This window comes from Pimephales promelas, chromosome 11 (genome assembly GCF_988280905.1).
Source record: "Pimephales promelas chromosome 11, fPimPro1.hap1.1, whole genome shotgun sequence".
Classification (NCBI taxonomy): domain Eukaryota; kingdom Metazoa; phylum Chordata; class Actinopteri; order Cypriniformes; family Leuciscidae; genus Pimephales; species Pimephales promelas.
In genome coordinates, this window is record NC_142779.1 from 5,760,930 (window position 1) to 5,777,117 (window position 16,188).

The window sequence follows — 16,188 nt, forward strand, 5'->3', positions numbered from 1 at the left end:
GCTTAGGAGTTTTACCGCCACCTACCGTATAAAATGATGATCCATATATAAGGCGCTCCGGATTATAAGGAACACTGTCGTTTTTTGAGAAGATTAAAGGCTTTTACGTGCACCTTATAGTGCGGAAAATACGCTAATTGAAAAGCGTATGTACAGCGCGCATCTTCCTCTGCTTGTAAACAGAAAGTTTTGCGCTTCCAGCTATATCAGCACATCATCTTATACAGTAGGTGGCGGTAAAACTCCTGAGCGGTGAGCAGCCGGTAACAAGAAGGAGACGAATGAGAACGTCCTCGTCTATAGTATCCAGCGCATGCGCCCATAAGGAAGTAATGGAATAGTGGAATAAAGTCGTTATTTATGTTTTTTTTCGCACAAAAAGTAGTCTCGTCGCTTGATAAACTTATAATTGAGCCGCTGTAGGCACATGGAATATTTAAACCTTTTCTTTAATGACTTTATGGGCCGTCAAGAGCCAGTCCCTTAGGCATTCTATGGAAGAGTGATCTAGCTCTCAGATTCAATCAAAAATATCTTTATTTGTGTTCCGAAGATGAACGAAGGTCTTACGGGGTTGGTACAGCATAGGGGTGAGTAATTAATTACTTAATTTTCATTTTTGGGTGAACTAACCCTTTAAAATGGCAAGACAATCCATCTGGTCCTCTATCTCTCTCTCTCTCTTTATATATATATATATATATATATATATATATATATATATATATATATATATATATATAAAGATCTATTTTTCGATAACTTTTTTGTGCTATTTTTGAAAAATGCTAGTTTTCTAATGCAGTGGGTGTAAAGATGCTAATTGGTAACCATTATTAGATGCCAGAGACACAAATGGCACTGGTTTTATAGAACATTACTGTCTTTAGTGCATAATTCACAGCTTCTGATAAAAATTAGTAGTGAATAGTGTCAGGGAAAAGATTGGGTCAAAATGTGTTGTGGTTGGTTTGTATGATTGTATTTCAGCAGTGAATATTTACGAGAGAATGAGACCGCAAAAGATGACAGCGTTTCACAGTGTCCATATAATTACATTTAATAAGATTTGCAGTTTAGTACAGAAAAGGGAAAAATCATGAAGGTGGGAAGCTAGTAAGCATTAGCAGCACTGCGTTTATTTTATCCCACACACACACAAAAACCTTTAATAATCACAGTTTTACTGCAAAGTTAGACAAGCAGAGGTCCAAGTTAATCTCAATTCCAGATGTGAAATATGAAATTAGAAATTAAACTCCATTAGGAAAAATTAGCTTTTTAAAACTCTTTTTTTAAATTAAATGACACATGGAGCTAAACGTGTAGCGGAAGAGAAAAATAAGCCAAAATGACATGATTAGATACTAATCCTCACTAAATTCAGTTCGTTTTATGTACAGCACAGTTTATAATGGGCTTCAATGATTGCAACAAAGAAAAAACACGGATGATGCTTTGAATGAAAACGAGGAAATTGCGTCTCTACACTGGACGCGACCCTTGCTAATCCGTTATTTGACGTCTGAAGTATCGCGAGAGCTTGAAGTACGTCAGAGAACGTGGAATTTGTCGAGTCGCTCCGCGCGGCATTCGGTGTAGAAAGCATCGCTATTCGAATGGCTTCCGTCTGCTTTCGTCGCGTCTGGTGTAGATACGGTGAGTCTTAAATTAGTTTAAAGTGACAAGTCAACTACTTCACTACTCTCGGCTCATAAATAAAATGCATTCTCGGAAACATGTCAGTTAGACACACACACACGCTGTGTTCTGACAGTGAATGTGGAGCTAGAGCTCCATATCATTTTTTTCATCTGGTTTTGACTGGGTTTCACCACAACAACTTCACATTTGCTCCATTCTGCCATTGTTTTTTTTTTATTGCCCATTCATTGTTACATTTTAATCACATATATGACCATCCATGATTGTGTTAATTTTTGTGTGCAATTTTTTGTCCCGATTACACTATTGTAAGCAACAGAACTGACAAGCTTTGCTTAAAAAAAAATTCTAGACATTTTAGCAACAATATTACAATTTTTTTTAAGCTTAAAAAAGAAATAAAAGAATTAGCGCCATACAATTAATTTATTCCAAGTAAAAATACAAAATAATAATGACATTGACCAGACATGAAAGTCTCTCCCAGAAATAGCTAACATTAATGGTTGAGGAATTAGTGTAACGAAAACACAATTAAAAAAATGATGAAAAATATGTAAATGTGTTTTAATTCTAGTCTCTTTTTTTTCTTTTTATGCAAAAAATCTCTAAAAAATAATGAAAAAATTTCTCCGTACAAAGGCTACATTACTACTGGAAGGTACTAGCATGTCGAGTAAATACACAGTAGAAAATGATTTTAGTGAATCACAATGCTTGCAATGAAAATAAATCTGCAATAAAGATATATGCCTCTTTTTCAGTTCTTTTTTTATCTTTTTTTTTTACAAACAGTACAAACAGTATTGCACATTACAACAAAGAATCGAGGTTCTCAGCCTTTAAAAAAGGGACTAATTCAAGTCTTGGGTGAGTAGAAGGCTTTCCATCAAGTTGAAACGTTTCATATCTTTCCAGCTTTCCAAAATGAACATGGTTTTCTCTTCATCTTGCCAAAAAGCATAATAAAAATGTTGTTTTCCCTAAATTATACAAGTTGCATGTGCGCTTTTACAAAACAAAGGGGAACACATCATTTCACGAAACATAAAAAAATAATGAACAGAAGATTTCACAACTCTGGTCAGCATAGTAAAGGACTGCTTGTAAATATATAAAAACGTAAGTAGTATGTTCAGTTGACTTTATAAGCACCTGACGGCCAGTTGACCCTATAGAATATATATATATTTAAATCAAATATATTATACTATTAATAAGATCAGATATTTGTGGAACACTGTGATGTTACGTCTGTACTTCAGCTTCCTACAGTATTCAAATAATACAGCTCCTTCAGTTGTTTTTGATTTTAATTTTTTTCCAAAAATAAAATTAAAAGCAAATAAGCATGACAAAAATAAAATTAAGCATCTGTTAAATCATTTTTTTTCTCTAGCAGAATTAAATTAATATATATATATATATATAGTCTTTATTTGAATAAACTTACTTAGAAAATATCAATCTCTCTCCTATAATATTTCAAAATTGAGGTATTGCAAAAGATTACGTCAGTCAGAAAGCACACATATTTTTCTATTAAAAAAGTAACGAAAAAAAACCCAACAACAACGCTGACTGTTCAACCATCCAGATACAAAGAGTAGTGCATAACAAATATTATCTACTACAGAGAAGGAACAAACATAGAAAAATCTGGGCAAGGGAAAGAAATATCACAAAGACACCCAGAATTCACCATCATCAGGATCAAGGTTACCCACAATCCTCTGTTTCTCCATCGGTACAAAAGCAGTGTTCGCATACGTCGTTTTTTTTTTTGTTTTTTTTTTAACTAAACGTGCCGCCCTAAAGCCGACCGTTTTTTTTCTCTCAGATAAGCAGCCAAGACGCATTTCTTGCGTTGTGCTCCTCTCCACCCTCTCTACCTTTCTGAATTTAGTTTAAAAATGTCCACCGTCGACATTAGCAGGTCATGATTCTACTTCAAGCTTCGCAGGATAATCTGGATATAAATGCAGCGGTCACTCAAGGTTATTCCGCCCGCCGTATCTCAAAGTTGGGTTCGGAGCCAGTGTTCGCTTATTCTCCCGGAGTCACCGGTCGGACACAGTATTGTGATTCGTTGGCGTGTAACGTAGTGTTATTGGTCATTTTGAGCCGGACTCTTTGGTTCTGACGGGACGTGTGTCGAGGGCTAACAACTAGCAGAAGTGTGCGAAAGAAGGGACCGTATGTTTACATACGCTAGTTTCACAGGACGTTCCATGTCAGACATCAATAACAGTTAAAGCGAATCACAGTTCTAGGCGTCGTCTAACTGAACTACATAGTGTATAAAAATTGCACAATTCTATGAACAACCATTGCAAAGAAATGCTTCACCTGTTGAAGACATTTTGCTAGAAGATTTTCTACATCTAACTGGTTTGAAACACCACTGCGGTTCTGTATGGAGACCCTATAAGGACATATAGGGTGATGGTAAAACAATGAGATGGGAGGAAAACGCTTTTGTGTTTAGTGCAAAAGTTTTGCGATAGAACACACATTTCAAGAAGACGTAAATGTTTCGCAAGCTAACGCTAATGTTTTTTGAGCAAACCCAAAAGTTTTGCGAGCAAATGCTGTTTTTTGAGCAAACGCCAATGTTTTGCGATTGAACAAACATTTTTTCAAACGCAAATGTTTTGTGATAGAACAAAGACTTTCGCAAGACAAATGTTTCGCAAGCTAACACTAATGTTTTTTGAGCAAACGCATATGTTTTGCGAGCAAATGCTAAGGTTTTTGAGCAAACGCAAAAGTTTTGAAAGCTAACGCTAATATTTTTTGATCAAACGCAAAAGTTTTGCGAGCAACTGCTGTTTTTTGAGCAAACGCAAATGTTTTGCGATAGAACAAACATTTTAAGAAGACACAAATGTTGGGCAAGCTAACGCTAATGTTTTTTGAGCAAACGCAAATGTTTTGCGAGCAAATGCTAATGTTTTTTGAGCAAACGCAAATGTTTTGCGATAGAACAAAGATTTTAACAAGACGCAAATGTTTCGCAAGCTAACGCTAATGTTTTTTGAGCAAACGCAAATGTTTCGTGAGCAAATGCTAATGTTTTTTTGAGCAAACGCAAATGTTTTGCGTCAGAATGCAAATGCTTCTTGAACAAGAGCAAATATTTTGAGGGCAAACAAAAAGTGTCTTGAGCAGACGCAAATGTTTTGCGAATTAATGTAAATGTTTTCAAGCAAAGCAAATGTTTTGTGAGTGAATGCTAATGTTTTGGAAATGAATGTAAATGTTTTGTGAGCAAACGTAAATGTTTTTTGAACAAACCCAAATGTTTCGCAAGTTAACGAAAATGTTTTTTGAGAGAAAGCTAATGTTTTTCGAGTAACGCAAATCTTTCGTGAGCGAACAAAAATATTTTTCAATCAAACGCAATTGTTTTATGAGCGACCGAAAATGTTTTTCAAGCAAACGCAAATGTGAACGTAATACTTTTGTGAGAGAATGCAAAGTTTATTGAGGGAAACGCAATACTTTTCTGAGGGAACAAAATTTTTGCAAGCGGACGCAAATGCATCGAGACGTAATTTTCCCTCCCATCTTATATGTTTCCCCATCACCACGTGTCCTGAAGAGCTCCGCAGCACGGTCACCTGGCCGATCTTGTGGGGAAATGAAAGTGATGCCCGATTCTACAGCATGCATCGCAGATTCGTTTACATGCAGTTTCGATGCAGACCCCTCGGAGCGCTCGTTCGCCTGAATAAAGTATGATGGTATGGGTTCATACCAGAGATTTAGCAGCAAAGCTATTGCAGCATTACATGTTGATAATACCAAAAGACTCGTAAAAAAATGTAAGCCTAAAAAGTCGGAGCGAACGGAAAGAGATGCATGCATGAGGTATTACTATTCATTTCAACATGGAGAGCGAATGGTTGTTTACTTGAATACCTTGGGTGTTTTTTAACAGCTCACCCGACATGATTTGCTTAATGAATTCAATTTTACCTTTGGTAACTCTTTTTTTTTTTTTTTTGTCATCATCTAAAGGAGAATTTCCTATCACTCTTTTATCACAATAAGTGCATGCTCCTTTAAAAAGTCTGACACCCAAAATGTATTATCTATGTGTATATAGATAAATATGAAATAAAAATATATCCTTTTTGTAAATGTATATATTATATACTGTATATATTGTCTCACACTGCCTAATGTTACCTATATGGAGGACTAAACCGATCAAACGCAGGAAAACGAGAGAATTAAAGCACAACATCCTGATAAGCGTTAACATCGACTGTTTGTGCCAAAGTGCAACGTTTGAGCGCGCAGACTCACAATTCATATTTTCCTAAATGTTCGTAAGCAGAGAGTATACTTGACAGAGATATCATGATATTTGTTTTGTAAAAGGGGTGATCCGTGAGTGGTTACTGGTAATGGTGTTGAAGGTGTTTGTTGGGTGGAGAGGGTGATGTGCCGCTCGTCATCAGCTCCAGCGGAAGGACACGTGTCGAGGTCGGTCTCCACCTTCCTTCACCAGCGGTTTGTGGAACTCACGGCCGGCGCGCGAGTGGATGCTCGCCCAGCAGTACTCGCAGTAATACTGCAGACAGGTGACGTTGGCACAGAAAAAAGGGGCGAATTTTCCTCCGCAGCGAGCGCCCTGACATTCATCACACATCTGATCGTCCAGCACGTACGGTTTCACCTCCACCTGCAGACACAGGCAGAAAGAGCACTTATTTAAAGCGACATCCTGCTCTGTTTTATGTGTCTGAAATAATGAAGATCCAGTCAGCTAAATATTTAAACCATAAAAATAACATTTTTGGGTAGCACTTTATTTTACAGTCCTGTTTCCCATGTAATGTACTTAACAAGTGAAAACAGAAAGCCGGTTCTCACAGAGCTTGAATTTATAAAAACACACAAGATTATGCCAAAATGAACATTTTGTCAAGTATTTAGTATTTATTATTAAATGAGTAAAATGAAGTCCTAAATTAAGAGTTGTGATAAAATGGGATGTGCGTAAAAACTGTAATATGTGGGAGGTTATATTGTAATGCTGAATGGCTATAATGAACGGCTAAAATTGAGAAAAAATTGAGTTTAAATGTGAAATTATTATAATAATAAACGTTAATGTTAGGTGCAATTAATTAATTACAGACAAATGTGTGATTAATTAGTTGTTTTATTATGTTTGATTAATTGGTTAATTCGTTTTTTAATTGATTGACAGCACTACTTGAAATACATTAAATGTTAACTGAAATAAACAAAAATATTAAAACTGTATTTTAAAGAAACCTTAAAAAATAAACAGGAAACGTCTCTCGTTTTCGTTGTTTAACTTGATGTACTGAAATAACTAAAATAAACAAAACTAAAATATATTAATGTAAACTATATAGACATTAAAAAACACAACAAAACAAATGGAAAACCTTAAAAAACAAAAATGTATTCAAACTGTTAACACATACAAATGAATTGCAATTTTAAAATGTATTTAAATAGAACATGGTTATTTTAAATCGAAATAATATTTCATAATGTTTTTGACTAAACAAATACAGCCTTGTTGAGCTTATAATACTATTTTTTTTTAATAGCAATCCCAGATTTTATATAGTTTGGGATCAGTAAATTCACATTTACACTAAGAGCACAAAATAAACAAACAAAAAAAATTGATGATGTTGCATATTGATGGAAGGGGTGATTCTGGGATCATGCAGTTTTAGTCCAGTGACCATCAGCTATTTACTTCTGAATAATATTCCCAGTAACTCCAGTGTGTACATATGTGTGCAGAAATAGCATGGATCTATAATTAACAAAGGCCACGTCTGAGACTTCAAATGTCTGTCAGGCCTCCAGATGCCCATGGTCATGTTGATTACACACAGTCTGCTCTGGGGTAAACACAGTCTGTATGGAAACTAGCCTACAGGAAAACCACGCTACAGAAACTGACACTATTCAATCACATTATAAAAGTACAGTACAAAAAACTCTTCCGACACTTGTCTAGTCAATGCGGCATTCATAGAGTTCTGCTCCTTTTTTATAATGTCCCCGTTATTAAGCAGATTACCCATTTGTAAAGTGTTATTCACATAACTGTATTTCAATGCAAACTGTCTGGTAAACCCTGGCTGCTTTACGAAAGGTCAAACGGCGTCCGAGTTCAAATAGTTTGACGTGGCTTGATGTTTTGCTGTGGCTTGATGCTTCAATCATAGATATTAATGCAAAAGTCTGATCTTAAGTTAGTACTGCGTTCAGTTTTGCTGTTCCTGCAGTGTGTATAATGAGAAGCATTGGAGAGTTCGCTGTGATTCTGGCGGCTGTTATATGAGCTCACTCACCCGTTTGTCAATGTCATTATGCTGCAGCTGGACGAATCTGGCGCTGATGGCAGCGATGTAGCTCTGCTGATTGGAGAAGGCCACTCTGCCCGCCCCTTTGGGGTATTTGAGTTCTGGGTCAGTGTCAATGCCAGCGTAACACACACCTCCATACAGTCTGTCCATGATCATAGCCAGCTCCACTAAACACACACAGGAGAAACACAGCATTATGCACAGTATGATGTTGATCCACAAGATGTTAATGATGTTGTATTTGATATTTGGGAGGAAACTACACTTGCAAATGTCTGTGAAAACGTATGAGAGAGAGAGTCACCTGCACGTAGAGGTCGTGGAACGCCTCCCACAAAGATGGTTTTGCGTGGGTCAAGAGGCTGAGAGCCGTCCATCACGAAATCACTGTCACTCAGGTTCCACGGGCGAATCTGGACCTGAGGAGGAAAAACAGTTGATCTGTAAAATAAATTCAATGTAGGACGCTTGTTTTAGCCCAAGTAGGATCAAACCAGTCTTCTCTAAGGAGGTTGGGTAAATTTGGGTAAATCTCTCTGTGATTTTAATGTGAATTTAAACCTGATTTGAACTCTGAAAAAGAATTCTCTTCATTTACTTTGACCTTGGTCTAATACTGTATATAAAAAAAAGGTCAATTATATTATTAGCTTATTATTTATCAGTTCATTTTGAATTTATATATGTATATATTTGAACAGTATAACAATATAGATGAAGAGTTCAGACGTAAAAGCAAAAGTGCCATTTGAAATTTTCTTCTAGAATGATAATTTTTATCAAGCTTCAGTAATTTCAGTAAGTTCAGTAATTTCACTTAAATGACAATTAATAGGTAATCTTCATTCCAATTTAAGTGAAATTACTGAATTTAAATATAAAAGCTTGATAAAAATGATCATTCCAGAAGAATATTGCTTTTAGAGCACTTTTGCTCTTCATATATATATATATATATATATTAGTCACTCATTTAAACTTGAAATACATATATTAATCATTTTAAATAAAAATGTTATTTTTATATATATAAAACAGATATTAATTTATTATATTTCACATTTACATACATAGATTGTATAATATGCATGTGTGTGTGTTAACATTTACACATACACATGTATTGCATATTTTACATAAATATATATACATTTTGGACAGACAGACGGATAGACGGATAGACGGATAGACGGATAGATGGATAGATGGATAGATGGATAGATAGATAGATAGATAGATAGACAGACAGAAAGATTATTATAACTCAAGCATTATTTAGAAATCTACCATAGTCTGAATCTATCCTAGTCTTCTCTTTAGTCTAGATAAGCTGGTAATGACAGATCACTCTGAGCTGTGTCAGTGCTTCACTCACTGGTTTATCTTTAATAGTGGGACTCGAGACACACAGGTAGAGTTTCCCATCCTCCTCGATGCAGGCGTCAATGAGGGCCTGGACTGAACTCTCCTCCTGGAAGAGCAGGAAAGCATAACCTGCAGAAGAAGAGCACGAGGGATGAGACATTCTCTGGCTGCAGACCAACAGTGATCTAACCGAGAGGTTCAAAAGACTCACGGGAAGCACATAAACACTACAGGCGGCAGAGACAGAAGTGCGCATGTGTATCTAACAGCAGGAGTGTAAGTATAGGAAGATTAAATAATCTGAGACTCGATCTGATTTCTTCTATCACTCACAGGCCTGTAGCTACGGACAGAACTGGGCATGTGGGAGGGGCATTATTGAGAGGGGTGGGGCCGTGGGCGGAGTTATGCGTTAAAAAACAATATTTTTTAAGCAAATTCCGTCTGCAACAAGATGCAGTCTTTGACATCAAGAATAAGGAATCCAGTCGGTCTCTGTCTCCAATGCAGTTTTATAACATTTGCTGTTATTATATCATGAATTTTAAGACGAGGATTATGACTTTTATACTGTAAAGTCATTATTGTCTGTGGTTTTCCTTTCACTGTTCTGAGCCTAAAACATGCATTTAGGCTGCTTTCAAGAGCATATATGCTGTCTGTCTGTGAATTAATGATGTCCACCGGTTCTCAAGTCCTTCTGACGGAGTGATTTTACACTATAACACTGCAGTATGAGAACATCAGGATCAGAGCCAGCAGAAAGACCAGAAGGAAGAAAAGAACAAGGCGTTCCGCCTCAGGGAAAGAAAGAGTGTAAGAGGCAGCCGAAAGGAGAGAGAAATATGAACAACCTTGGGAAAGTGAATCAAAGGAGATCAAAAGAAAGTTCGGAGAGATTCATGCACAAGCATCAGATTTATTAGAGCCTGAGGTTTTACCTCCACAGATTGAGACCATATACCAGAAATATACGCTATCAAAAATATTCAGATTGGATTATTCTACTCAATTAGGGATTATTTATGATTAAGAAATATTACATTTTAAAATATATTTAAACATATTATTTATTATTGTTATCATTCATATATTTTATATTATATTATATATATATATTATATATAATATATATTATAATGTATTTATTATATATATTATTATTGTCATTCAAATATTTTATATTTTATTCTTATATTTTTTTTTTAAATATCTACAAAATAAAAATGTATTCATTATAATAATGCACTTCGACTTCTGAAGTCATTCAGTAGAGAACAATGCTTTTTGTTTTGATGGTGTAATTCTTTCATCTACCAGCAGGGGCGAACTGGACCATGTTAACCAGCTAAACCTTGACTTAAAGGGACAGTTCACCCAAAAATGTAAATTCTGTCATCATTTACTCACCCTCAAGCTGTTCCAAACCTGTACGAGATTCTTTCTTCTGTTGAACACAAAAGAAGATATGACAGCTGATAGTAGCCATTGACTTACTTGGTATTTTTTTTCTTATTATGGAAGTCAATGGCTCCTGAAGGTGTTTGTTGACATAAATTCTTTAAAAGATTATCTTTTGTGTTAAACAGAAGAAGAAACTCATACAGGTTTGGAACTTGAGGGTGAGTAAATGATGACAGAATTGACCTTTTTGGGTGAACTGTCCCTTGACAGTGAGTTTCCATCCTGTTCTCTGAACAGAAGGAGCTCTTCAATAAATCTAGTGTTAATGATAAGCGTATGACAGCTTCATGAAGGCATTTAATGCTATTTACGTGTTTTGAGCCTCAGCGCTGACCTCAGTCCAGCACACTGTGAGTCATGATGCTTTTACACAACACTGGATGGAAAAATGACCAGCATCTTCCATTCACTCAGTCTGGATCAGTGTTTCATATGAGCTGGAGGAACAATGAGCACATCTACAAAAATCAGTTACACACAGTGACAGGACGGCCAAGGCATGAAGACTACACGAGTCCAAATATATAAAATCCACAAGTGCAGATCATTGTACAGAGCACAGATCTAATAAATGAAGAAAAATACAGGCCTCTCAGCCGATCTGAGTGTGTGAAATCATTGCATTACTTAACAAAATATCAAAAAGAGTGACATTTACTTAATATCTCATTGAGATCAGCACAATTAAGTTCTTGCTTTGATCATTTATTATGAAATGCATACAATTTGTAAGATTGAAAAATAAGCCACTATAACCAAACTAGAAAAAAAGGGTAACACTTTAATTTAGGGTCCAATTATTATTATTATTATTTTTTTTTTTTTAAATGAGTCTCTTATGCTCACATTTATTTATGAAAATACAGTAAAAACAGTAGTATTGTGAAATATTTTTACAATTTAAAATAACTTCTATTTAAATATATTTTAAAATATTTCTATGATGGCAAAGCTGAATTTTCAGCATCATTACTCTAGTATTTAGTGTCACATGATCCTAACAATACCTAAGCTTAACAACTACCTTACTAACTAATAAGCAGTGATTAGAAGTTTATTGATGCAAAAGTAGTAATAGTGAGAAGTGTGACCATGAAAATGAGTTACTAGTTGCAATATTTACAGAAACTGCATAAGCAGCTTACACAACAAGCAATTATTCATTGTAATGAACCAATCAAATTTTAGCATCCCCCTTTGTCACAATATTTTATAGTAGTCCAACCGGAAATTTTCACTACAGTTACAGCTCAGTGCACAGGACTTAATTAAATGAATTCAGATATTTAATAAATGAAAGATTGAGAGGGAGAACACACATATATATATATATATATATATATATATATATATATATATATATACACACATACACTGTATATATTATATGGTAAATAATAAATACAATTGAAACATTGATAACATCTTTGGTTACTCTTTATTTTTAAGTTGACAGTTACAGAGTACTTACTCAAATAAGTACTGAGTAATATTAATTAACATGTAACTTAATATAGAGTTACGGTTATGGTTTGGTTTAGGGTTAGTTACTTGTAATTATGCATTATTTATTGTCATTACTATAGTAAGTACAGGATCATGCAACAACGTCACCTTAAAATAAAGTGTTACAGAATCTAAATCTGCATTTCATGTACAGTAAGTAATGTGGTGATAAAATGTAAAAGATTGAAAGAAATCTGTATTTCCTTACCACATATGTACAAATTCTACATGTAATGAAACTATATCCTACAATATATATTTATATAAACAATATATTATATGGTAAATAATAAAAAGATATATACATTGTTCAAAGTTTCAACGATATATGTCCCTGTGCCTGTCCAATCAAACTCTGTCAGCTTACGTGATGAAATGCAGTTAGTCTCTCCCTCTAGGTGTGTATCTGTAAGTACTTGTCTGTGTGCATCTGTTCAAGCCATAGAAATGAACACCTGGAGGCCCTATGAACTAACAGACCAATCTGACGCACAAAACACAACAGCTTCCGATGCTCTGAACAGCATCCACACGATAGACTCATTTAGGTAAATGCCGACTGTGATGTCATACTTTCAGTTCTCAAACGCAGACGGCATCGAGGAGAGTAATTCTGTCACTGATTTGTTAAACATTTGCAGCTGTATTAGTGCCACAGGAGAGATGATGTCATTAATGTCATTACCTTTAGGAGGAAAATAGGATTTGCTTTCTGCTTTATGAGGCCAGTCCACCACCAGGTGACCGTAGCGACGGAAACTGTTGGTGATTTCATCTGTAGGAAAAATGGAAAGTATTTGGACCGAAAATATGGATTCCAAACATTGTAAATGTTTCAATCAGTTACTGAAACCCCTCCAAATAACAATGCTGGGGACTAAAAAAAAGTATTTGCCATGAATCACATTTTCATTTTTTTTTTCAGTGTCTTGTGCAGTTGCTAAGGTGTTCTGTGTGGTTGCTAAGTGGCCAAAAGCGCATAACCCACCAGTCAGTATAATAATCTGTAGATATAATCTGTAGATATACTATGGGTCAGTGGTTGTTGTAAATGAACACATTTTCCACATTATAGTTTTTATTCATATTTCGAATGCTTTTTTATTGTTTGTTTTCATTTTAATTTAAGTTACCTTTGTAGTCATTTTGCTATGTACCTTTGATTACATTTTTTTTAATCATTACTACTTAGGTTTAATTTATTTTTATTTTCATTTCCGTATTAGTTTTTAATTTGATCATTTTAAGTTAGTGATTTTAGCTCTTCAATATTTCATTTGTAAATCATCTAAAATTTACATCTTATTTTATTTCAGCATTACTTATTCATGTTAACTTTTTTATTTTAACAAACATATTTTAATAGTTTTACTTTTAGTTGCTGATAATAACCCTAAAACAGATACATAGCACAAACAAAAAACACTGTATATGTAAGCAGATGCAGGTACAATTTAATCTCTATCATGTTTTATTAATGATACTGCATCTTGAAGACAATTTTTCATTAAAGAATTGAAATACCCTCCCAATTCAAGCTCAGCACTGAGTCATGTGTGTGTGTGAGTCCCGTACCTTCATCGATGTCAGGCGGCAGTCCACCGACAAACACCTTCCTGGAGTAGCGCTCCATCCTCTCTCCGTTCTGACAGCGGCTGGGAGAGCTCAGGCCAGGGGTCAGCGCTGGATCCCCGTGACCCTCGTCCAAGAAGCCGTCCTCGAAAGGAAACAGTGAAGAGCGACCTGCAGAGGAAGCAGGAGGAAGAGGAGGAATCACACAGGACAGGAGATGAAAGAGAGGGAAAGCCAGAGAAGAGAAACAGATTAGAGGACAAAAAAAATGTCAAAGACTACCACAAAAAAAGGAAAATAATTATATATATATATATATATATATATAAGGTATATATAGTTATATTATATACTACTGTTCAAATGTTTGGGGTAACCAAGTTAAAAAAGCTTTTAAGAAATGAATTCAGTAAGGACTATATATATATATTTTTTTTTATTTTTTTATTTTGAACTTTCTATTTATCAAATAATCTTGAAAAAAAGTATCATGGTTTCCACAATAATATTAAGCAACACATCTGTTTTCAACATAAGAAAATAAATGTTTTCAAATACAAGAAATGTTTCTTGAGAAGCAAATCATCATATTAGAATGATTTCTCAAGGATCATGTGACACTGAATACTGGCATAATGATGCTGAAAATTCCGCTTTGCCATCATAGAAATATTTTAAAATATATTTAAATAGAAAACAGTTATTTTAAATTGTAAAAATATTTCACAACTGTATTTTCATAAATAAATGTGAGCATGAGAGACTCATTAAAAAATAAAATAAAACCGATCCCAAACTTTCGAACTGTAGTATATTTTTTTTCGAATAGCATGGATTACAACATATTTTAGTTAATTAACTTATTATATGACACTAGGATTGTTCCAAAGTGAAATGAAACAATGTCGCTTTTAGAAAATTATACATTTGATCACCCATAAAAAATAAAAATCCCAAATAATTTCACAAGCAACAATCCATTTCTTTTTTGTCTTACTCATATTTGTGAAGGGTTAACCTGAAGACATGTTAAAAACACACACACAGACATGATCAATAAGATCAGGTATGCATTATATCCAAAACCAGATACATTGTCATATAGAAATGCAAAAACAAGAGGCGCGTCACTGTGTGAGGAAACAGGCCTTTGGACACAAACACTGATATCCATTTTCCATCTAAATTACAGTTAATCACAAAGAGTTATTCCCAGATTTAAAAAAATACAATACGAAAACTAAAACCAACACATGAGGTATAAAAAAACACAGAACTGGATGCCAGAATTAGTCCGACACTTGAAATGAGAGGTGAAGCAAGCCTGTATGATTCACTTCAAACATACAAGCTTTGTCAACGTTCTCAATAATATTTGTCCATTTTCTCAGAAAATCAATGGCTAAAATTTTCCTTGGACTCCTTAGTTTTTACGCAATAGCAAAAAAGGAAACAATAATTGCAATTTTTAGCAGAAAACAATGGCAAAATGAACATGAATGAATGTAATCACTGCACAAAGGAAGCAGACCCTCATAGACAACAAGCAAATCAGCCATCATTTCTGCAAGCACAAACATAAAGAAGGCGTCAGGTTACCTCTTCTGCGACCATAACTCCTGGCTGCTCGAGAGAGACAGACAGACAGAAGAGGAAGAGAGACAGACATGGGGGTTTTCAAGCTTGGTTTCACTTGTTGCATTATGACACACTTCATAACACAACAGTAGTATGCATTGTATTGCCGCAAGAAATGTCATGGGTTTTTATAGGTTGTTTTCTCTTTCAGGGGAAGAGAATCTTCCAGAAAACTGAAAGAAGCTAAACTGTTGACATGTTTATAGCTAATGGAATAGCAGCAACACATCCCATCTAATTTTCAAAGATATTCTATTGGCCCCTTGTATATAGAGGGTTTTTTTTCCAATACACACCTACCTATCTATCTTAAATACTCTGCCTTTAGGCCGTGTGTCCACCAAAGCGTTTTTAGCCACTGAAAATGGCAGACGCCATGCTTTGGGCGCTTGAGAGCGTTCTGGCAGCGCCATGTTTTTTTCGTTGAGACGTTTTGTTGCTATGATACACAATATCCGCAGCACAGTTTACTTGTAACTGATTTCGAAGATAATTTCTTTCATTCTAAAAATGTATTTTTCATCCATTTTGTTCGTTGGTTGATGTCGTTTTACAGAAAGAATGTTGTGACAGTTGGTCAGTGTGGTTTAGTCCCGCCCCATCTCCA

The 16,188-nt window shown here is 35.0% G+C and overlaps 1 protein-coding gene across 7 annotated transcripts in view; it reads right to left on the reverse strand.

Moving 5' to 3' along the window:
* Nucleotides 1–1,044: 1,044 nt before the first annotated feature.
* Nucleotides 1,045–16,188, reverse strand: part of cpeb3 (cytoplasmic polyadenylation element binding protein 3) — a 34,376-nt gene continuing 19,232 nt past the window's right edge. For 5 of the 7 annotated variants that reach the window (XM_039671712.2, XM_039671707.2, XM_039671714.2 and 2 more), the window contains exons 5-11: nucleotides 15,543–15,566; nucleotides 13,947–14,114; nucleotides 13,057–13,146; nucleotides 9,412–9,530; nucleotides 8,341–8,455; nucleotides 8,022–8,203; nucleotides 1,045–6,358 (exon numbers count right to left, since the gene is read on the reverse strand). In XM_039671712.2, coding sequence (XP_039527646.2) covers nucleotides 6,131–6,358; nucleotides 8,022–8,203; nucleotides 8,341–8,455; nucleotides 9,412–9,530; nucleotides 13,057–13,146; nucleotides 13,947–14,114; nucleotides 15,543–15,566 — 926 coding nt within the window. In that variant the 3' untranslated portion in view covers nucleotides 1,045–6,130. The remainder of the gene's footprint in view (nucleotides 6,359–8,021; nucleotides 8,204–8,340; nucleotides 8,456–9,411; nucleotides 9,531–13,056; nucleotides 13,147–13,946; nucleotides 14,115–15,542; nucleotides 15,567–16,188) is intronic. The other 2 variants (XM_039671713.2, XM_039671708.2) reach the window with 1 other exon arrangement.